The sequence below is a fragment of the Zonotrichia leucophrys genome, chromosome 7 (genome assembly GCF_028769735.1).
Source record: "Zonotrichia leucophrys gambelii isolate GWCS_2022_RI chromosome 7, RI_Zleu_2.0, whole genome shotgun sequence".
In the NCBI taxonomy this organism is placed as follows: Eukaryota; Metazoa; Chordata; class Aves; order Passeriformes; family Passerellidae; genus Zonotrichia; species Zonotrichia leucophrys.
The window spans coordinates 30,307,185-30,329,235 of NC_088177.1; the positions used below are offsets into that span (position 1 = coordinate 30,307,185).

At 62.5% G+C, this 22,051-nt stretch overlaps 1 protein-coding gene across 12 annotated transcripts in view; it reads left to right on the forward strand.

Annotated features, from left to right (window-relative positions):
* Positions 1-282: 282 nt before the first annotated feature.
* The window catches only part of TNS1 (tensin 1), a 68,922-nt gene continuing 47,153 nt past the window's right edge, over positions 283-22,051 (forward strand). For 3 of the 12 annotated variants that reach the window (XM_064718736.1, XM_064718737.1, XM_064718738.1), the window contains exons 1-3: positions 283-577; positions 6,857-6,971; positions 8,118-8,155. In XM_064718736.1, the coding sequence (XP_064574806.1) occupies positions 482-577; positions 6,857-6,971; positions 8,118-8,155 (249 nt within the window). In that variant the 5' untranslated portion in view covers positions 283-481. Of the gene's footprint in view, positions 578-3,543; positions 3,596-6,856; positions 6,972-8,117; positions 8,156-14,795; positions 15,217-20,101; positions 20,170-22,051 lie in introns of those variants that run through there. The other 9 variants (XM_064718739.1, XM_064718742.1, XM_064718740.1 and 6 more) reach the window with 6 other exon arrangements.

A 22,051-nucleotide genomic window follows, 5' to 3' on the forward strand; every position in this document is an offset into this window, starting at 1 on the left:
AACCTGACGGCGCTGGAGTGGGGGACCCCGTTAAGGTCTGACATCCACCCCAGGGATGCCGTGCCCGGAGGGCAGGCGAGTGAGCGCCGGAGGTGCCGAGCCCCGAGCCCCGTGTGCGGGAGGAGGAGAAGGAGGAGGAGGAGGAGGAGGAGGAGGGGGAGGAGGGGGAGCGTGTCGGAGCTGGCTCCCACCCAAGCACTGCAGGACAGGGGCGGGCACGGTGCTCCCTGCCTGGCTGCCAGCGCGCAGGCGACGCTGGGGAACCGGCGGGGGGGACAGGCCCCGGTGGGACCGCAGCCCCCCAGCACATCACTGTCGCACGGCCCCGTGCCCAGGGCTGGGCACGCCGGGGGCACTGCCCGGGCACCGGGGCTTGTTGCGGCCGGCGCACGGCTGGGTTCGGCCGCTGGTCCGAGCGTGCCCTGGGCAGGGGTCGGCCCCTGCACCCTCCCCCGCCGGGTGAGCCCCGGGCAGGGGCACCATGACCCGGCTGAGCTGGTGCTTTGCCACCTTGGTTGGCTGGGGGAAGTCCTTGGTGTCCTGCCTCCTGCCCCTCCGCGCCCGCCGCCGCCGGGAGGTAAGCGGGCATCGCCGGGCACGGCGTTAGGGTTAGGGGCGGCGGGGGACACGGGGCTGGGGGGCTCCGGGGTGCGGGGAGAGGGGCATGGGCTGCCGCTGGCCCTGCCTGCTCCGGGCAGCTGGGGGTTAAACCCTGCATATGCATGCCAGGGTGCAGGGCATGTCCTTTGTCCCTCCTTTTGCTCCCCCAACAGCGTCTCACTGTGACCCTCTCTTCCCACGCCCGAGGAGCCCTGCAGTGCCTGCCTGGAGAGGATCTGCCGTACAGCCTTTCATTCTAAGGGATCTGCTGGGATCCCTGTGTCCTTACAGAGAGACCGTAGAGGCAGGGGGTGTCCCTGTGTCCTTATAGAACCCACAAAGGGAACACTGTGCCCTGCATGAAGGGAGCCCAGTGGCCGTAAAACACCCCCCAAGTGAAATCCCTGTGCCCATAAAGTGGTCAGTGTGGGGGTTCCCTGTACCTGTAAACACCTGGCACTGGGAAGCACCATGCCCATAAAGTACCCAGTCAGTGTGGGCTCCTTGTGCCCAATGTGTGAGACCCTGTGGGGTCACTCTGTGTAGGGCACCTCTGGGCCTGTCAGCACCTGGCATGTGTGGGACCCATGTGCCAAAGGATTGCCCCACAAGACATCCCCGTGCCCATGCAGCACCTGCTGTGGGGACTCATTCTGCTCTGCCACCCAGGCTGTGCAAGCTGAGGCGGCGAGGGGAGGAAGCTCTTGGAGGGTGCTGGATCCCACTGCGCCACCCTCACATTGTTCCAGTCTTTGGGAAGCTGCCCCGTGCCTGGCAGGATGGCATGGGACATTTCAGCTGCACCATGCCAGAAAAGCAGGTGCCAAAGCCACTGCTGGGCAGTGCCTGAGGGAGTCACTGCAGGCTGGTGACAGTCCAGTATATGCCAGGACAGGGACACAGCCTGGAGGAAGGAGAGGCCTCTGACTGCTTGGGGACCCCAGAGCGCGCCGGGGACGCAGGACCATGAACTGATGGGAGTAGAACTGGGGGGTGGTCAGGGCTGTGGGTGGGTGGGTGGGTGGCATTGGTGAGATGTGGGTTGGTGGTTGTGCAGTCCTGTGTCCAACACTTTGTCTGTGTGTTTTGGATATGGGTGTGAGGATGCAGACTTGTGGGGGGCTGTAGCACACGTGTACCTGTGCATGTGTGTTCATGGGCATGCAGGTAGGGCTGAGGTGAGAGTGAACTGCAGCTCACACGGGTGTGGGTGCACAGGAGGTCTCAATGGAGCTGCCATGGGGTGTGTGTCCCCTAACACATGTGTGTATGCTGGGGGCAGCAGCAGCAGAGCTCTCTGTTGGTGTGAGCTGTTACAGAGGGGTGTCTTGGACCTTTCTGTGATGACAGGTACCCACATACGTGGGACCCATGCATCATGTGTGACATGGGCTGTGTGTGTGGTGTCCATGACTGTGTCCTGGCATGTACACGGGGGGGACATGTGTGATGTGTGCATGTGAGAGCACACATCACACATGAGCAGTGTGCAGACACTGTGCTGGAAGTGGGTGTGGGGGCCTTGGGGATGTGGTGACCCCAGGACACAAAGGAGTCCTGCCAAGGCTGGCCCTGCACTGGGAGTGCATGCCTACACCAGTAGAATCCGTGCAGGAGTCCCTGTGCTAAGTGACCCCGTTTGTGTCCACCTGCTGAGAAAATGAGCCTAAAATGATGGTGATGGGCTGTGTCCCTGCGGCCACCCTGTCCCTGTCGCATGACCCTTGTCCCTGCCCTTCTGAGGAGCCTGGGATTGTCACAGCAGTGAATGGGAGGAGGTGATTTATGGGGAGGTGTGGACGCCTCTCCACCGGGGCTTTCATTTTGTGAGCAGTAAAGAGGTTGATTAATAAGGGCTGTAATGATGGGGAGGGGGGTGGGCAGGGGTGGCTCTTTGCTTGTTTGGTGCTGTGAGCAGGATCAGTCCCCTCTGCCCCTGGATCTGGTTGGCATGGAGAGGTGGAAAGTGCTGTTCTCTGTCCCAGCTGGCACATCCCCACAGGGGTACCACTGCCCTGGGCTGGGTGAGCACATCATAGAGGTGGGGTGGAGGGCAATGGGACAGGGATATTTTGGGGAGGGGATGCTGCACTTTGGGAGCAGCCAGATGCAGCCCCAGTCTCTGGGAAGGGCAGCCTACCCCCATCCCACCCTGCCCTTCCTTCTGAGCTGGCAATTTTATGCAGAGTATGGATGGGAAACCGAGGCATGGGGACAGGGGCATTACAGTGCCCACGTCCTCTTCTCCATGCCCAGGTTTCCATGCCAGCCGTGGCTTGTCCTGTCGGTGTGTCCTTCCCCCTGGCATGTCCCGCACCCTGACTCACACCCTCATGGTCACGGCCAGCTGAGCACAAGTTTCCAGGCTGGAGCCGGAGTCAGCACTGGAGGAGAGAGGGGGAACCGTGTGTCGCACGGCCAAGCCCCCCAGGAGGGGCTGGAGCACCCCCTGCCAAATCCATTTCCGTCAGGGCCGCAGGCTGCCAAGCCGCTCTCCGTCCCTCCCGGAGCTTGTCCCCCCTCGCTGAGGCCCCCCAGCTCCGCGCATGGATGTCCGCTGATCCCTCCCCGTCTCCCATCCCGGGACCACCCAGGGGACTCGGCTGGGCATGGGGGGGGTGCATCCCGCCGCAGGACCCGCCGGAGGCCGGAGGAGGGATGAGGGTGACGTGGGTGGCGGGTGTCCCCCGGTCAGCGGAGGAAATGGATCCCAAATGTGTGTGAGTGGGGCAGAGGGGGCCTGGGACACGCACAGCCCCGCTCCGGGCCCCCGCAGCCCCTCTGCTGGCGGTGGGGGGGTGTCCCAGACGCCTCCGACCGACTCGATTGGGGCGCTGCGGGCTCGGGGGGGCTCCGCCGCTCCCCCCTCCCCCGGGCGGAGGGGCGGCGAGGGGCCGGGGTGGGGCGGGCGGGCGGAGCGAGGGGCCGGGGGCTCGGCCGGCGGGGACGCGCCGCGGGCAGCATGACCGGGCTGTGCCTCTCCTGCCTGCTCTGGGTACGAGCCGCGCCGGGGGGAGCAGCGGCGGGGTCGCGGAGTGGGGCCGCTCCCGGCAGCGGGCGGAGGATGGGACGGGATGCGCGGGCAGCGGGACGGAGCGGGGGCGATTGCACCGGGAGGGCGGACTGGGAGCAGGGGGAACTGGCAGGGCTGGACCGGCACCAGGACCGGCTCGGGGGGAACCGGGACGGAGCGGAGACCGCTAGGGACGGCCGGACATCGCGGTGGGGCTGGGGGACCGGAGCGGGAGCGGGGCCGGGAGGAGCCCGGGGACTGTGGGGAGCGGAGCGGGAGCCAGAGCCAGCCCGAGAGAGAAGTGGCGGTGGGCAGTAGGCTGGGGCTACACGAAGAGGGGGGACCGGGCTGGGATGCGGGACATACTGGGCTGTAGAAGGATCTGTGTGAGGAAGGGTTGTGGGCTTGGGGAGGATGGGAGGCTGATCCCCCACGATGCTCAGCCTGCGTCACTGGCGAGGGGCTCCACCATTCACTGGGGCAGAGGATCTGCTACTTCACTGAAGGGAAGGGCAACTCAGAAAACTGGGGGGGATCCAGTTAGGTATTGGGGTTTGGGGCTCTGCATTCTCCCCAGTCACCGAGTCCCGGTGCCCAGCGGGTTGCAAAACTCTGGGTGGACCTGAGCCTGAACACTGCACCCAGGTGTCCCGGTGCCCTCCACCCACCGTGGCTTTGCAGCCTCAGGGGAACTGGGTGTCACAGGTTCCCCCCCGCCACTGCACTCTCTGCAGTGCTGGGCAATGAACCCAGGTCTCCTAGCTCTTGATTAACTTGGCATCTTTGTCTGGTGCCTCTTCCAGCCCAGGACACCTGGGTCCCCTTCCAGCCTCCTTTGGTCTGCATGTTGGCGGGCCCCATGGCCAGGGATGCCTTTGCACCCCTGCTCCTGCAGCATGTGGGTGCTGGTCCCTGGAGCTGGGTACCCATGGGTGGGTATTCAGGAGATGTGCCCAAGAAGCCTTCCAGCCCATGCCCGTGCATCCCCCCAACAGTTTCCAGCCTTGGGGGCAGGGAGGCTAATTGGGATGCTGCCAGTATGGAGCTGGGACTGGATTGTTTTGTGGGATGGGCTGGTTCCCTGGCTGGCAGAGTGGCACTGGGTGGGCAGAGTGCCCCTCCAGCAGCAGGGTCCTGGGGGGGCATAGAGCTGGGTGCTGGGTTGGTCCCCCTCTGGCACAGTGATGGTATTGGCAGTGAGACAAACAGAAGAGACTCTGGGGGTGTGGGAATCAAAGGACCAGCTCTTTCACTAGTGAGGATAATTGCTGTTAATGAAGCCATGGAGGCCAGGGCAGAGCGGGGGGTATGTGCATGGGAGATGTGTCGGCATCCCTGTGCATCCCAGAGGGTCCCTGGGAGCGGGGGGCAAGGCCTCTTCCCGGGGCACCCTGCAGCAATGATGCTGCTTTGCATATGCAAAGGAGCTCATGGCATCATTAGGTCTCACTGTCACCCAGCAACTGCGGCGTGGGAGCCCCTGTCCTGGGGGAGCTTTTCCCACGGCTGCCGGGTGGGTGACGCCATGTCTGAGCACACACGTGTGTGTGTGTATGTGTGTGCGTACACCCAGCAGGGTGGCACTAGCTCTAGGGGCTGCCAAGGCACCACCCGTGAGTGGCCCTGTGGGAGCAGGTGCCCAGGGACTAGAGGCTTGCAGGCACATGAACAAACCCATGTGAGTGTGTGCACGGTGGCACATGGAGCTGCGTATGGGAGCAATGAGCGCGTGCCACTGCTCTGCTGTGGCTGCTGGGGACATGTGTGCCTGCAGGTGTGTGTGTGCACACAGGGTGTGCATGTGCAGCACCCTCACAGCCCCTGGGGGGTTTGCACACACACAGAGGCGTGCAGTGCACATGGATGGCCCACCTCCTGTCTCTGTCTGCACTGGGGAAACTGAGGCAGAGAATTTTGTGGGGAGGTACCCGGCCCCCTGACACTTTGGCACCATCCCTTTTGGCTCTGGTGCAGTGGGCTGGAGGAGAGCGGGGCGCCAAGGCAAGGGGGGGCCGCCGGGCCTCTGCTTAATCTCATTAGTCTTGGCATGAAAAGGCGGATTTACAGGGGCTCACGTCTTCATCTGGCAGCGGGTGGGTGGGCAGGGCTGGCATGCTGCCAAGGGTTGCCCCCCTCCAAAAACAGTCAAATGGGAGTTTAGGAGGATCACTGGCTGCCTGCAGCTGTGCCAAGACCCCTCCCCGTCCTCAACCCCCATGCATGAACACACACAGTTCATGCTTGCACAGTTTGGATCCATCCTGCACTCAGTCACACTCGTGGCATCAGCTTCCTCTTGCTGTGGGTTGTGCCAGACAGGGTGGGCATGGCTGCTTATGCTCAGGGGGCTCTGTGTCCCCTTTACACCCTTCCAATACACACCTCAGCACACGCTGCCTGGCACGCACCCCAAAACACAGCATGACAGCGAGACACCCGCAGCGTGGGCACCCTACTGGCAGCACTCGCACGTACTCGGGTGTGCACATAGGTTTTTGTGCACATATCTGTGTACCCACACACGTGCAAATACATGCATGTATTATCTACACGTTTATCTATGCACATTCACATGTGCGCACAAGTTTGCATGCACACATGTGCATTCAAGAATTTTTACCCCCTGTGAGTGCAGATATACACAGCTGTGCCCACACACATGTGCTCACAGAGACTTGTGCATGGGTATGTGCCATGTATTCACAGGGACACACAGAGATGTACCAGTATGCTGGGAGCACGAGTTTGCACACATCTGTGCATGCACACACATGTATGTGCTCACACACATGCATGCACACAGCTGTGCAAGCCTCTGTATGTGCTCACACAGCACAAACAGCATGGACACACACATGCACATCTGTGCACACAATCTGTGCGTGCATACACACGCACATATACGTGCACATGCACAGATGTGTGAGCACACAAGTGTGTCCATGTGTGCACACACAGAGCCTGCACCGCCAGGGGGCGGCAGAGACTATTTAAATGGGTGGAGGCAGTGCCCCACCCCCCTCCCCTGTACCCCCTATCCCCGCTCCATATCCCCCATCCCTGTACCCCCTATCCTGTAGCCCATTCCCATACTGCTGCAGAGGACACGGACACAGGTGAAGATGTGTGGGGGACATGGGAGGAGGATGAACTGCTGCTCAGGGGAAACAGGCAGGTCAGAGCTGAGTGTCTGGGACTTGGTGCCACCTTGTTCCCGCTGACGAAGCCCCGTGTTCCCCCCAGCCCCAGGACCTGGAGGCCCCTCCAGCACACTCCTTCAAGATGACGAGCTTCAAGAAGGTGAAGGCCTGTGGGATCTGCCGGCAGGCCATCACGCGCCAAGGCAGCACCTGCAGAGGTGAGCTGGGGCTGTGGGAGCGCGGGTGCACGTGCCAGGGAGGTCAGGATATGGGGGATGTGTGTGTATGCCTGCATGCACAAGGATCTGAGTGTGGGAACCTGTGCCAGACTGTGCACACAAACGTGTGTGCCTGTGTGTTAAGAGGGAGAGCTGTGGCTGTGAGAGAGTGTGTGTGGTGCCTTTGTGGGTAGGAAGGTGGCTGGGAGGCCAGGGTGGCCCATGGAGACGCTGAGGTGTCACACGTGTACGTAGCCATGTGTCAGCTTTGTGCACGCTCAGTGAGTGTGCAGCGGCCACCACGTGTGTGCGCATGGGTGGGGGTCTGTGTGCGTGGGTGGGGGTCTGTGCACACTCGTGGGTGTCACCCTGAGCCGTGCTCGCTGCCCATGACACCCAGTGGGTCACAGGTGGGGCCGCCTGCCCTCGCACGTGTGCGGTGTCGCTGAGCCCCGTGCGAGGGGCGGACAGAGGAAACGGGAACAATGAGGCTTCCTGTGCTGCAGGAAACGGGCCCGAGGGGAACAGGGATTGGGGTGCGGCTGTGGCCGTGCTGCGTGGGGACCCTTGTGTCCCTGGGGATGGGACATGTGTGTTTGCAGGGCTACTCAGGCAGCATAGTGCTGCCCTGTATGTGTCCCAGCAGTGGCAAACAATCCTGCACTGCCCATGAGCACGTGCCCTCCACGGGGCACGGGTGAAAGTGTGCAGCAGCAGTGCACAGGAAGGAGGGAGGGAGCACAGGCAATGGCAGCACCCCTGGGGTGTTCTCAGTCATGCCTGTGTCCATGAGAGGCCCCATGAGACCTGTGTGTGCATGGTCTGCCTCCATGCTGTTCACCCTGGGCATGGGGGCTTGCACTCACACACACTCACTGGCTCGTTGGCAGCGTGTCTATCCCACAGCCACATTTTGTGAGCCTGCTCCTGTGCTGGTGCCACCTGGAATATGTGTGCACAGTGCGAGGTGTGGGCGTCCCTGCACGCATGTGCACGTCCTGGCAGTGCCCAGTGCCAAGGTGCTCTGTACCCTGCAGTGCTGGGTGCCCCTCCTTCCTGCCCTGCATGTGGGGTGCCTGCAGGCTGCCCCCTGGCACTGCTCCCCCTCCTGCTTCCAATAACCCTCTCTCCCTCTCTCTCCCACAGGCTGCAAGCTCTCCTGCCACACCAAGTGCCAAGCCAAGGTAAGGCAGTGTCCTGAGATGTATCCCAGCCCTGCCTGCAGGTGCTGGGGACTCAGAAGGGAGGATGCCGTGGTCCATGCCAGCTGATCCCACTGGATGGGCACCCAAATGGGCTGGTGGCTCTCGGCTGGTCATGGTGGCACTGGTGTCACCACTGGGTGAGGCTGACAGTGCCATCCTGCTGCCTGGTCACTGACAGCATGTGCCTGTCTGTGTACAAGGCTGGGATTTGGAGTGCAGCCCTTGTCAGAGCAGACCAGCAGGTATCTGTGCCCCAGTGCCTGGAGCGGGGTGCCCTTTGCCAGGGTGAGTGCTGGGCACGTGGGTGCCATGCGCCGTGGCTGAGCTCTGCCAGCTGCGTGCACACAGGCTGAGCAGCTCTGCCGATGCCCAGCCAGGGGCGGATCTTGCTGGCAGGAGACAGAGGATGCCCAGCGGTGTCTGTCTATCCAGCCGCTGCACCAGCAGAGGGGGACCCTACTGCAACCCAGGTTCTCCGAGGAGCGGGAGGTGGGCACGGTGCCCATTACTGTGCTGCCGGGGCAGGGGAGGCTTCGTGTTCTTAATCCCTGGGGAGGCGTGTATGCCAGCTATCTCTGGGGCTGGCATCCTGGGCGGGAAGAGCCTGGCATGCCCCAGGCAGACAGCGTAGGCTGGGACATGCCTGTTCCCGTGCCCATTGCCTGTGCCCAGCTGGGCAGGGAGGGAGAAGGAAGGGAGGGTGCTGTGCCAGGGGCTGGGCACACGTTGGGCTTTGCAGGGTGCCATGGTATGGGTGGTGGTGCAGGGCAGGCACTGGCAGCAGCCCTGGCACCGAGCCTCAGCTGGGCTCCTGGGGGAACTGGGGACTGTGGGGTACCCTGGGCCTTGTATGGGCTGGGCAAAGGTGACTGGGAGGTTTTTTAGTGAAGCTGTGCCAGCCCCAGGACACTGTGTCACCCCGGGCAGCCTGTGCCAGGAAGGCTGAGGCCAGGGAAGGTGGCTTTGCCGGGGTGCTGTGGGGAGAGCTGGGAGGGGCGTGCAGGACGGGATGCCTGTGCTACGGTGGCAGGGAGCATCTGCCAGTGGTTTCCAGGCAGGAGGGAGTGTCAGGAAGTGTGTGTGTCTGGGTGTGAGCCCGGTGGGGATTCTCTGATGCCTGACAGGGGGCTGTTCACCGAGAGGGGGGTCATACCAGGCTCCCAGCATCTGGCTGGGCTGTGCGCATGGGCTGTGTGCAGCTCGCTCTCCCGGCCGGCTGCATTTCATTAGCCTCCATCACCCTTCCCACGCTCGCTGGAAGCTGGAGCCCCCTCGGTGGGGCCAGCTAGCCGAGGGGTTTGCTGCTGGGGGGAGCGTGCATGGGGCCAGGGCCAGGGGCCTTGTGCAGAGCTCCTTTGGGCCAGCGCCCAGGGAGGGGCTCCTCCGGTCGGGCAGATGGCCAGCTGACTCACACGCCAGCCTGTTATTGTAGGGTCTCCGAGGAGGGTGCACGTGGGGAGGGGGCTTGGCATGAAGCAAAAATGGCCTCTTGTTTACCTGAAGTCCCTCATGTTTAACCCCTGCACTTCCAGGATACTTTGGAGAGGGAAGACGAATGCACCCCCAAAGAGCTGGCAGCTGCCCCCTGCAGTGCTTCCTCTTCCTGCCCTGGATATGCTGCCAAAGTCCTGGTGTCCCCTGGCTCTGGTGTCTCCTGGCCCTGGAGTCTGCCCCACCATGCTGCTGGCAGTGTCTGCTCTTTGGTCCCCACATTTACCTCCCTGGCACTTGCTCCACCTCTTTGTTCTGCCCCGTAGCATGGCCAGCTCCCAGCCAGCTGCATCCTAGGGGAAAGCCCCCACTTGCAAACCTCAAATGGACCAGGTGTAGGGGAGTGGGAGAGATGGGGGTGTAAAGAGTTGTACTCCTGGTAATCAGCGTGGGGTGCTAGGGGGTACCATGAGTGTGATGGGGATAAAGGGAGGGGGGCACTGGAGTGTATGTGGGGATGCCTGGGAGCTTTTGAGGTGCTAGTGAGCGCCCCCTCCATGAGAAGGCAGTGAGCAGGCAGAGCTGTAGCAGGGAGGGCAGGACCTGTGCCCTGGCAGTGACCTGCATCCCTCAAGTTTCCATCCTGCCTGAAAGACAGTGGGGCAGCAGTGGTGGAACCCAGTGCCCTGTGCTGGCAGTGATGCTGGTGGGATGCCTGGTGCCCGTGGGTGGCTGTGGAGGGGCCAGGGCAGCTGCACACTCATCAGCTGGGAAGCACAACTCTGTTCCCATGCCCATGTAAGGCCCTTCTTGCGCCCTGTGCCTCTGCTCAGGGATTTTTCCTTGCTTAGAAAACCTCCCTCCCTCTCTCGGAGAGGGACGGTTGGATGGATGGACACTGGTATGTATGTGACACACACAGCCTGCCCCTCCCTCCCTCCCTGCACCAAAACTGCCTGCCCAAAGCTGCAGGGGTGTATCTTCCCTTGAAAAGCGGGGAAACTGAGTCACCCTGCCTGTGTGGGGGCAGCAGGAGGCAGGGAATATGGTGTGGGGTGCAATACCTCTGTGCCTGCGTTCAGGCATGGGTGAGCCTGTGTCGTGGGTGGCATGTGCTGGCAGTGGCACAGCCAGGATCGTTGTGACACTGCTTTCTGACCGAGGACAAGCTGAGCAGTGGGGCCATGCAGGCACGTCCCAAATCAAGGGATATCCTAGGAGTGTCTGTGTCCCCCGGGATGCCCTCACTCTGACTGTGGCCAGCTGCTGGTTGGAGAGGCTGGGAAAAGATGGGGGACTGTGCTGCTTCCCGTAGAGGGAGCTGGCCCCACGACGGATGGTTTGGCTGGGGGACAGGGAGCGCTGTGGCGTTTGGCTGCCGGATCGGCTGGCGATTGCTGGTGCTTGGTTCTGGGAAATGGCGCCTGTGCCAGCCCCCGGGCCTGGCCAGGCTCCAGCCTGCCACACAGGGGCCCAGCAGTGCTGGGGGAGTGGGGGTGCTGGGCTGTGCCAAGAGGGGAAACTGAGGCACATCACATAGCACGGGGCAAGGGGTCTAGGTGTTGTCCCCCCTGTGTCTCTTCCTAGGGAGCTGAAAGTGTGCATTGGAGCCATGCCAATGCACGTGTTTGTGTGCCTGTGTATGTAAGCACGTGTGTGTGGCTGTGTGTGCTCACAGATGCATGCACGAGTGCATGGGCTGCAGGAAATGCACGTGTGTGCAAGAACACCCATCTGTGTGTGTGAGCACGCTCGCACACAGGCGGGTGGTCACATGCATGTGCTCCCCATTCGCTGCCATCCATCCCCGCTGGCCTTGTGCCAGGCCTGGGTTGTTTTTCAAGTGCCCCCTGTGATGGGGCTCCGGGGGGGGCAGGTTTGTCCATCATTAAACCGGGGCTGGAGCAGGGCCAGGGGCCAGGCAGCGAGGCATGTCCCGGCCAGAGCAATCGCTCCCAGCACCTGCGGCGGTGACGGGCCCTTGGACGGCTGCAGGACCCATGGCAGGGCCTGGTGGTGGGAGTGAGGGGGTGTGCCCCCCGCCAGCTGGTGCTGGGAATACCCCCTGCTTGTTAAGCAAGTCAGAACTAGGAAGGGAAACTGAGGCAAGGGGTGGTTGGACACTTCCAGGAAGGCTTGACTCCTGGTGAAGCCATGCCATGGCCAGGGGCCCAGGCAGTGTTGGGGGGTATGGCCAGGCCATGTATTGCAGGTTCCTGGGGTCTGCAAGGAGGGGACATCCATGTCCCAGCTGTGGAAGACTCTTGTAATGGGACTTGTGTCTGTGCGGTCCCTGCTCCCTGCCCCAGCCACTCTGCTTCCTCCCTGTGCTGTGGAAGGGATGATGACGTTCTGGTCACAGGGGAGTGCCCGTCAGGTCCCTGTCCCTGATGGCCCCGTTCAAAGCCACCCCCCAGAGCTTTGGCACAGGTAATTAGCAACACCCCTGGTCTCCACAACAGAGGGGGCGGTGCGTGGGAGGGAAGGAATCGAGCAGGAATACGTCCTTGACCCCAGTATGGGCCCAGCTGGGGTGGAGGGATGGGGAGCTGTGGGGCTCAGCCCTGCCCCAGTACTGTGCCAGGTTGTATTTGTGCAGCAGGTCCTGGAGGGGCTTTTATTGTTTTTTTTTTTTTCCTCTTTCCTTTTTCCCCCTCTTTACGTCACTGCCCAAATATTCGGCCTCTCAGCTCCAGTGGGGGGCCGGCTCCGCTGCTGGGAGAACTTGGGGCCCTTCCCTGCACCCTCGGGGTGCTGCACAGAGAGGATGGGCAGGGGAGAGGGGATGCTGGCACTGCTCATGCTCGCTGCACTGCTGAGCACTGGCCTGGACTGGCCTGGGAGGGGTCAGATGAGGCCGTGGGGACCACCAGCCTCCCTCCTTGGCAGCTCCTAGGGCTGCATCCATCTTCCCAGAGCCCTGTCATGGTGGGAAGCAGGGTCCAGGCCTGCCTTATTTCCCACTGATTTTCTCCCTTCCCAGAGCAATTTGCATCCCCCATGGCCACTCCTCCTGATACCTGCCCTGGGAAGGGTGCTGGGTCCCTGGGAACTCCCAGGACCCTCCAAGAGGTGTCAGTGATCCCAAAACAGCTGAAAAGTGTGGCTCAAGAGGGGCTCTACAGACCCTGCACTGGGGCTTACCTCCTTGTTCTTTAATCCCTGGAGACAAACCATACCTGGGTGCCTGGTCCCCAGGTCTCCTTTCTTCCACTGACATTGGGGGTAACAATGCTCAGGGGTGTTTGTTTTGGGTCACAGAGGGGCTGTTTCATGTGAGGGTTGGTTTGTCTGGAGGGGCTGGGAGTCACTGGAACCACTTTGCACACCGCTGGGCTTGCTCCCACTGGCACTTTGACCCTATGGCTCCGGGAGATACTTTGGCAGCTGTAGTTCAAGGATGTTGTCAGGACTTCTCTGGCCGTGTCCTGTGAAAGGGACACGTCATGTCCCCAGGGGACATTTCCTGTCACTGCCCCGGGGACCAGGACAGGGACGAGGAGCTATCAGTGCCCTTTGCTCACCCACTCATTTCCATCCCATTCAGTTGATGATACTTTCCCATCTGGCCCCAGCTCTTCCTCTGCTGATGTTTCCCAGGGCCTGGGAGCCATCCTGTGGCCTCCTCCTGAGGAGTTTGGGCTCTGGGGCCTGTGCAGGGGTCTGTGCGGGAGCTGGGCTGGGGTCCACGCTGTGCACTGCTGGTGCAGGATGTTCTTTGCCCCTCCATCCTTGTGGCAGCACTCCCATCTTTTTGGGATGCCTGGTTTTTGTGGGCTGTGGGGATGGTGGGACTTGTTTAGGGGTGTCAGTGGATCCTGGCCATGGGGTTTTGTCCCTAGAGTGGTGGCTGTTGGGATCTGACCCTGTGCTGTTGGGTTCTGGGGGGGGTAGAGGGGCTGGCTGGTGCTTGCTTTGGAGGGGGATGAGGAGATGCTCTCCAGAGATGTTTTGCTCTGGTGCTTTGTCCTTGGCAGCAGGAAGGGTCCCCACAGTGCCTTTTGGTGCTCCCATCCCATGGCACTGTTGGGTTGCTGTGGAAGCTGAGGCATGGAGGGACTGGGAAAGAACTTGAATTGGAGTGTACTCACAGGGGTGGTGTCCCTTAGGGGGACTTGGGGGTGGGCAGTGGGAGAGCCCCTTTGCACAGACCCCTCCCTGGTGACTTTTGAAGGGATGGTGAGGTAGGAGGGGTGTTGGGGTCCTGCACCGCTCCAGCAGAGCCAGTTCCAGCCTTTTGGCTGAGCCCACGGCTTCAGGACGGAAATGCAAACAGGAACGGGGAGGCGTTGGGTGAGAAAATGTCAACAGCCCTGGGCCGGCTGCCTGGCTCACGCCTGCCTGGCCAGCTCGCCACTCTCTGGGCTGCTGCTGGTGGGCTTCCCCTCTTTGCTGGGGGGTCTCCTGGCACTGAGCACTTGCTTGTTCACCAGGGCTGGGGCTGGGTTGCCCCAGGGGCAGCAAGGGAGACCGGGGCTCCATCCATCAACATGCAGCCCCCCGAGGAGGAGGAGAAGGAAGGAGGAGGAGGGGAGACAGGAGGAAGGCGAGGGGGATGCTGGGCACACTCCAGGTTTGGGACAGGCAAGCTGGGACTGGCATGACCTTAGGTGCCAAGGGACAGACGGGGCTTTTCCAGCATTTTGGCTTTGATTTTTAGTTGAGAGGCGGGCTGATAAATCTCCACATCCTCTCCAACGCTGGGGGTGCGGGACACCCGAGGACCATTAGCTGGGCACTTGGTCCCGCATATGGCAGGGGGGCCCCAAGTTGTGCCAGGGGGTGCCAGGCAGGCCCCAAGCAGGGCCCCACACACCGGTCCCTGCCACCCCCCCGCCAAGGGCACCGGGACGCCGGTGGCGTCACGCGGGGCGATAAGGCCCCGACCCCGCTGCTCCCCGCCGCCCGCCGCGGCCCCTCGGCACCGGCTGCCAGGGGCTTTGGCCGAGGTGTGGGGGGGATAATTTTTGTTTTTTGGGGGGTGGGGGGGGGTCTGCCCACCTGCCGGCACCCCTACCCCAGGGCCAGCTGCTCGAGTCAGGCTCCCGGTTGCCTTTAAGGGCGTTTTTGGGGGAGGCGAGGGGAGCGGTGCGGGGCCGGACTTGGAGCGCGCCGTGCAGCTGGGGAGAGGGAAGAGGAGAAGAAAGAGGGAGAAGAAGCGAGAGAAGGGAGAGGAGCGGTGGAAAAAGCCGACCGGGACCCCATTCCTCCCCAGGGCCGGGGCCGGCGCCCCGGGCTCCCCAGCCCCCGGCCGCCCCGGGGGTGCGGAGGGGAGCGGGGAGCCGGCGGGACCTCCCCGCGCCCCTCCATCGCCGGGGTCCCGCTTCTGGGGAGCGAAACCCTTCGGCTCTCCCCCTCCTTCCCTCCCCTCCCTCCTCCCTCCCTCCTTCCTTCCTTCCTTCTCCAGGCTTGGCCCGGGGAGGGAGGGGGGCTCTGCCTGCAGTCTGCCTTCACTCCTGCCCGCCCGGGCGACGCCGGGCTCCCGCCTGCCCCCCGCGGCCCCTCCGGCCGCCCCCCGCGCCCCCCGGGCCAGGTGAGGCTGCGGTGCCGTCCCTCTCGGATGTAGGCAGGCGAGACCCCGGATGGATTTCGGGAGCGTCATGAACCAGGTACGGGCGGGAGGTGAGGGCGCAGGGTCCCCAGGCCCCCCGGGAGGGAGGGTGCTGCCGGGGGTGTCATCTCTCCAGGGGGCGGGGGCCACGCGTGATATCCGAGCGGTGATGGGGTGGTGCGTGGAGGGGGGGTGCTGCCCCCCGGTGTTGGGGGGTCCGCAGCTTCTGTCACCAGAGGGGGTCTCGGGGTGCGGGAGGGGGGCTTGAAGAGGGCGATGCGGTGCTCGCAGGGAGGACGGCTTGGGCAGGGGGCGAGGGCCGGTTTGCTGCCGGCAGGGACCTGTGAGCGCGCCCCCCGTGCCCCCCTCCCCGCCGGGCCAGGGCCGGTGACTCTCAGGGTGCTCCTGAGGGGGACACACAGCCGCTGGGCTTTGCGTCCCCCCCTGGCCTCCCCGAAGTGCGTAGGGACACGTCCCCGCGGAGCGAGGAGTGCGCGGGAAAGCGGGGTCCGCCCCCGACACCCCGCTCCCGCCCCGCAGCCGGGGGGGCGATGCCGGGCTCCTGTCACCCCGCGGGGAGGACACTCTGGGGGGCTCCTCGCGGCCGGGACACCCTGGCAGCCCACGGGTTAACCCCCCCTCGGCGGCGGGACCGTCAATGGTTAAACTCCGGGTTAATGAGTGGCGAGGCAGCCCCGGCGGGTGCCAGCCCCCCCCCCCCCCCCCCCGGCAGGGATCCCCGGCCCCTCGGCGCCGCCGGGCCCGCAGAGGGTTAACTCCGTCAGGGCAGGTCCCAGCGCAGATGTTTTTGGGCTGTGCTGCTGGGAGAGGAAACGACCGAGCGAGGGAGGCATCAGCCCGCTTGCGTTTAAGGGGAAAACAAGGAAAAAAAGAGAAGTGCTCCGTTCCCGGGCGCCTGAGCCCGCTCGGCGCTGGCGTGAGCCCTGGTGCGGTGGGTGGGTGACTCCGGTGTGTGTACTGGGGGACAGCTGGCAGGGACACTGGGATGACAGTGGCTGCACCCCCTGGGTGCTCATGGCACTTGAGTCTGGGCGTTCTGGGGGGCAATCAAGCAGGCATCTCTTGTCCCTACTGCATGATGGCCCTGGGATGACAACGTGTGTCCTGTCTGGAGTCTGGAACCACCCCCAGGGAAAGTGTTTCGGTGGGAAACTATTGTCCAGCTCTCACCCACTCTTAACGAAGCCTCTTAGTGATCCTGCTGGCCACGGGCAAGGTGCTGGGCCTTGGAGCTGTGCTCTCCCATGCGCCCTTTTGGGGTCTCAAGTTGCAGGGGGTCCATTTGCTTATGCCCTGGGTGACCCTCCTTGCTTTGCCACTGTCTGGTTCCTAGCCTTGTGAGCCCGTCCCCGGGGTATCTGGTCACAGTGCCAGCAGACCATGATCAGCATTGGAGCTTCCCTGATGGGGTATGGGACACAAGAGAGAAAGCAGTCCCACAGCACAGCTCCTGGGTAGGGAGAGTGTATCTTTGTCTCCACTTCTCCCTCCTATTCCGTCATCTCCTCAAAACTGCAGACTGGGGGGACACCAGTTTTGGAGGTGCTGCTCAGCATTTCAGGTCCCCTGTAGTGTTTTCAGCTCTGACCTGCAGGGTGAGGATACAGCACAGACTCGTCTCCATTTGCCTTGGGCCTTTCCTGCTCTCACAAGTAGGGCTCAGTACTGGGGGGCTAAGACCCCTTGCGGCAGCCAGGGCTTATTTTGTTATCCAAACCACCCCTCGAGGTGGGCACTGGCAGATGCCCCTGATGCTGGGAGGCTGCCAAAAGTGTGCAGCGGGGTCTGAGTGCACAGAAAGGGGCTTGCCTGATGCTCCAGCAGAGTGGATGTGTGGGAAGGATCCCGCCCTGGGCTCAGGGTGGGGCACAGCCTGCTGCCAGGCTGACCAGTCCCACAGGAGTGCCCGTGCTCCATGTCGGAATCCATTTGTTGATCAGTTCCATGTGAGAATCCGAGCGCTGGCCAGTCCTGTGTGGGAATCGCTGCTCTGACCAATCCTGCACGAGAGTCAGTGCTCTGGCCAATCCCCTGTCAGAATCCAGGGCTTGACCAGTCCTATGGGACAGCCTGGCGAGTGATTAATCCCGTGTAAGAATCCATGTGCTGGCCAATCCTCTGTGAGAATCCCTGCATTTACTGATCTCAGGTGAGAATCCATGCACAGATCAGCCCCAGATGAGAATCCAGTCGCTGCCCAATCTCATGTGAGAATCCATGCATTGACCAGTCCAATATAAGAACCTGTTCATGGACCAGTCCTGGTGAAAGCCCCTGCAGCAGAGTCTGTCCCAGCCAGTCCTGGTGTGGCTCTGTTCCCTGGTGCAGAAGCTGCTCCCTGGCCAGCCCTGGTGTCTGGTTTGGTTCTGGGGAGTTGGTGAGGGGCTGGGGGGATCCTGGTCCTTTTCCTGGGGCAAGTGTGGTGCCGAGTGGGGGCAGTGACCCCATGCTCTTCCTTAGGCTGATTGTGGGTCCCCATGGGTCTGGGCTGAGGGGTGTCCCTGCAGTGGGGTGGCAGCACACGTGTGTGGTGCTGGGGGCAGAGCAGGGCAGGGCTGGGGCTGTGGGGCCAGAGCCAGGCAGGCGCGTGCTGGCCCGTGGGGCTGGATCCAGACCTGCTGCCTCCAGATGTTGCCTTTTTAGGCACTGGAGCACAGCACATCCCTGCCTGTGGCCAGCCCTGTGCCGAGCCAGCGCCTGCTAGCAAAGTAGGGACAGTCCCTGTCCTGGTCATGTGGAGGCGTCTCTGCCCCCCTCCTGATCCCCAAAAACACCCTTCTCTCCCCAGGCAGGGTCAGGGATGATACCTTCTCTCCCTTCCCCTCATCTGCACTTGGCAGCATTGAGGCTGATTGCTGAAACCGCCCCGGAGCCGGGACCTGCCCTTATTTGGGTTGAAACCAGGGCTATTTTGGTGCAGCTGCCTCCACTGCAACCCCTTGAAGCTTCTCTGTACATTGTTTTTCCTGTCCTGTCCCATACTCCTGTGCCAGGGCTGCTGGCCAGGCCAGCCAAGGGCTGCTGTGTGCTGTTACCGTGCCAGTGTGCTGTGTGTCCCAGGGTGTCATGGGTGCCAGGGGTGACCCCCATGGCCATTGTGGGGTGGAATGGCTGGTGTCCCCTGTGGCGTTTCATCCCTGATTTGCAGGGCCGTGTGCACTGGGTAACCTCTGTCCTGGTCCTGCTGCCGCCTTCCTGGCGGGGATGGGCCACAGGGCGGCTCCTCATCAACATACCAGGGGAGAAACAGGAGACAGCGTTTGTCCCAGTTCAGGGGACATCCTTGTGTGAGTGGCTCTTTGCCTGGTGCACCTTTTGGAGAATGGCCTCTGCCCTGGCATTGGCGCTGTCCAGGCATCCAGGCATGGAGAGGATGGCACAGTGACAGTCCCTGACCCAGCTGCAGGGTGGGCTGGGGATGCTTGTAGGGAAGCCTGGGAGCAGTGGGACCTCTGTGCCCCAGCATCAGCGCAGTCTGACTCACCCTGAGCCGCCGGCCAAGCCGCTCCCTGCCCTTCGGCGCATCTGCCAGTCACCCCCACCCAATGGAAGAAGTCCCAAAAGCAGCACCCCTGGGCACTGGTGGGGGCAGAGGGGGGCTGTGGGGTGCACGGGGTGCTGCCTCCTCCCAGGGACTCCTGTGCCGGGGTTCTGTGTGGCTGCCCTGTGCCTCACACACCGGGGCTGTGCTGGGCAGGGTGGAGCTGGAGAGGGGGGGAGCGGGTGTGCATGGAAACATGCCGTCCTCCTGCCGGGGACATATTGCATAAACAGGAGTTTTGCCAGAGCTGCAAAAAATGTGAGGGCAGGAGCAGCCAGCACGTGGTGTGGGCAGAGAGTACCTGACCCCTGTGCAGGGCAGGGGGGTGACCAGAGCACAGACACCACAGTCCCTTATGCCTGCAGGGGAGAAGGATGCTGCAGCTGGAATGGGGAGCAGAGGTGCTGGAGAGGGAAAATCCTTCCCCAACATCCCCAATTTGGTGGTGCCAACCTGTCCCCTAAAAGTGTGTTCTGCTGTGAGGTGCCTGATGGCTGCTCACACTGCCCCACACTGTGGCTAAGAGAGAGCTCAGCAGGGCTTGGTGGCTGTGGCTGGGCTGGAAAACAGGGGAAAGGCTCTGGGAATGTCTGGGGAAGTTGCTGTGGCCTGTGGCTGCCCCTGGGATCCCCTGTACTCTAGGCAGGGTCTCGAGGTGAGCAGAGAATCGTGGGGTGCGTGTGGAAGTGATTCACAGCCCAGCATTGTAATCAGCGCAGGATGTAAGCAGCGCAAAGCTGAGATGAACTTGCTTGGGAGGAAGTGGTCCCTCATGGGGTGATGTGGAACCCCACGAGGTGGGATCACGTGGGCTGAGCAGGCATTTATGCTGCCCAAGCACTGTCCTGTGGGACGCCAATGTGGCCACTGAGTCACATTCCTCTTTGACAACTGCATTTCCAGACCACAGGGTGGCTTGGGCAGGGGAACCACTTACAGGGCTGGAGGGAGTAGGGTGCCTTGATGCCCTCTCTTGGGGTCCACATTCTTTCTAAATAATGGGGCCGTGAATCTGGCTTGCTTTGAGAGGGTCTGGGATATCAGTGTCCCTTTTGACAGCATGTCTCCAGCTCCAATCACACCAGCTGGGCTGGCTTGCCAGCACCTCAGTGCCTGGCCATGGGAAGCATTGCTGGTGTGCAGGGGTCTGTGTAAGGGCCAGGGTGGCTGGTGCTGCGGCTGCTCCTGGCATAGCAAGGGTCAGCACCAGCCCGGATATCGTCCGGCTCCGGAATGTTTATCGGAGCTCCTGGGGAAGGGAAAAACAAAAACCGCCACCCAAAGGAAGGGATATGCGTCAGAGATGGGCCTGGATCACCCACCGGCAGCCGGCCGGGCCGTGCTGTGGGCCGCGGGCCAGTGCTCGCCCGGCTCCAGCTGCCCGGCCGGGGACACCCCGGTGCTGCGCTGATCCAGCCCGTTCCTGAATCGCAGCGCCCCGCCATGGAGGTTTGTGTTCCCCCAGCCCTGCTGGCATCTTGCAGGTTGGGGCTACAACCCACGGTGATGCTCTGCTGGAGCAGGACCTGGGAGTGGCTATGGGCACTTCCATGGGTGCAAGGGTTGTTATACTGAGGGAGGAGAGGGAGAGGAAGGAGGTGCTGAGGGAGGGAGGTGTGAGCAGGGGTTGCAGCATGGAGAGGGCTCTGAGATGTCTCATCCCTGGATAGGAGGTGGATGTCTGCATTCCTCCAGCCTCGCTCAGTTCTTGTGAAATGGTGCTGAAGTCCTGTCGTGATCTGTGGTGCAGAGGTCAGTCCCTGAGCTGCAGCTGGAGGGGTTAGGTGGAAGAGGGACCTCATGAGCTACTCTGCACTATGGCGGTGTGGCCAGGGACTGTCAGGGGTTTGCCAGCCAGGTGTTTATTTCTGGGCTTGAACATGTCAAGGGGATCGAGTTTCTCTAGGTATAGTGACAGCTGGTGATGAGCGAGCGAGCCCATCATCGCTTTCCAGCGGAAGGCTGCAGGGTGTGCCCAACCCTTTATGAGACATCAGAGACTCCTATCACTCCTGGCCACGGGGCCTCATTTACTGGGAAAGTGATTTTTCTGCTTGGCAAAACTCGGGTCTCAAGGCAGCAGCTCGTGGGATGTGGCTGCTGGGAGGGATGGGGCTGCGACCTGGGGGGCCGGGTGGGCGGGTGGGGGGCCGTGGGGGGCTGGTGGGGTGGGCGGCAGCCCTGCTGCGCCTCGTTCCTCGCATTCCTGGGCAGGGCTGCCGGGCGGCGGGGTCGGCGGCGGGGGCCAGCCGGCAGGAATGCAAACACCGGTGAGGGGGAGAAGAAAGGCCGCTGTGTCTGCCGCGGCAAAGCGAAGCCTGGACCAGGGGTGTGCGGGTCCCCCTGCCTTTCCCACCCCTGTCTGCAGCGAGGGATGCAGGAATCGCTGAGGACAGAGATGGTGGCTGTTCTGGGGGTAGCTGCAGGGCTGTACAGAGTGATCCTCTCACCGTGGGGCAGGAGGGGTGCTCCTACACCTCTAGGTCGGGAACTGGACTTCCCTAGGGGGGGTCCATTGTCTGGGACAGCGTCTTCCTTCTTCTTCTTGAACTGGGGACATGTTTGAGCCAAACTTGAGAGAGGAAAACAGCTTTACATTCCTGAAGTCCTTGTAAAACTGCCTTTCTGGGATGCGAGAGTACCATACAGCCTGAGCTGCTGGCTCCTGTGAATGGGAAGAGTGGTGTCGGGTGAGCACAAGCCCATATTACACATCAGAGAATCCTCAAGGGCAGGGAAATACAACCACAGGCACCCCAGTTTTTCCCTTTTCCAGCCAGAGGTGCATTTGTAGCCTGCGAACTTCCTCATGCCGACAGCAGAGGAGGACTGGGCATGGGCCCTACCTGGACCAGTGTGTCCCATTGTGGGGGAGCGGTGCATTTCCCCCATCTCTGGCCCTGCAGCTGGGGCTGGGCACGGGTCAGGGGCGCTTGTTGAGCATCCCCGGGGGAAGAGCACGGCGGCAGCGTGCGGGGCACGGTACGGCACAGCCCTCGCCGGCTCGGTCCGCAGAGCGGCTCGCTGCCGCTGCCGGAGAACATTCCAGGGAGGCTGGCGCGGGGCCAGCGCCGCGGGGCAGGGAAAAGGGCCTTTTATGGAAGCGTTTCTGCATTAGAATAAAATCATAATAATAATGCGCAGGGGAAGGGAGCGGGAGGAGGAGGAACCCCTGAAGAAAACAGTGAGATGGGATGGGAGCAGGCTGGCAGCCGGGGAGGGGAGCAGGCGCTGGGCATTGTGCTCTGGGGACCAGGATGGGATGGGATAGGGGTGCTCCAAGTGGGGTGCTTGGGGCAAATCCTTCTGTTTATGGCCCAGGGCAGGCGAG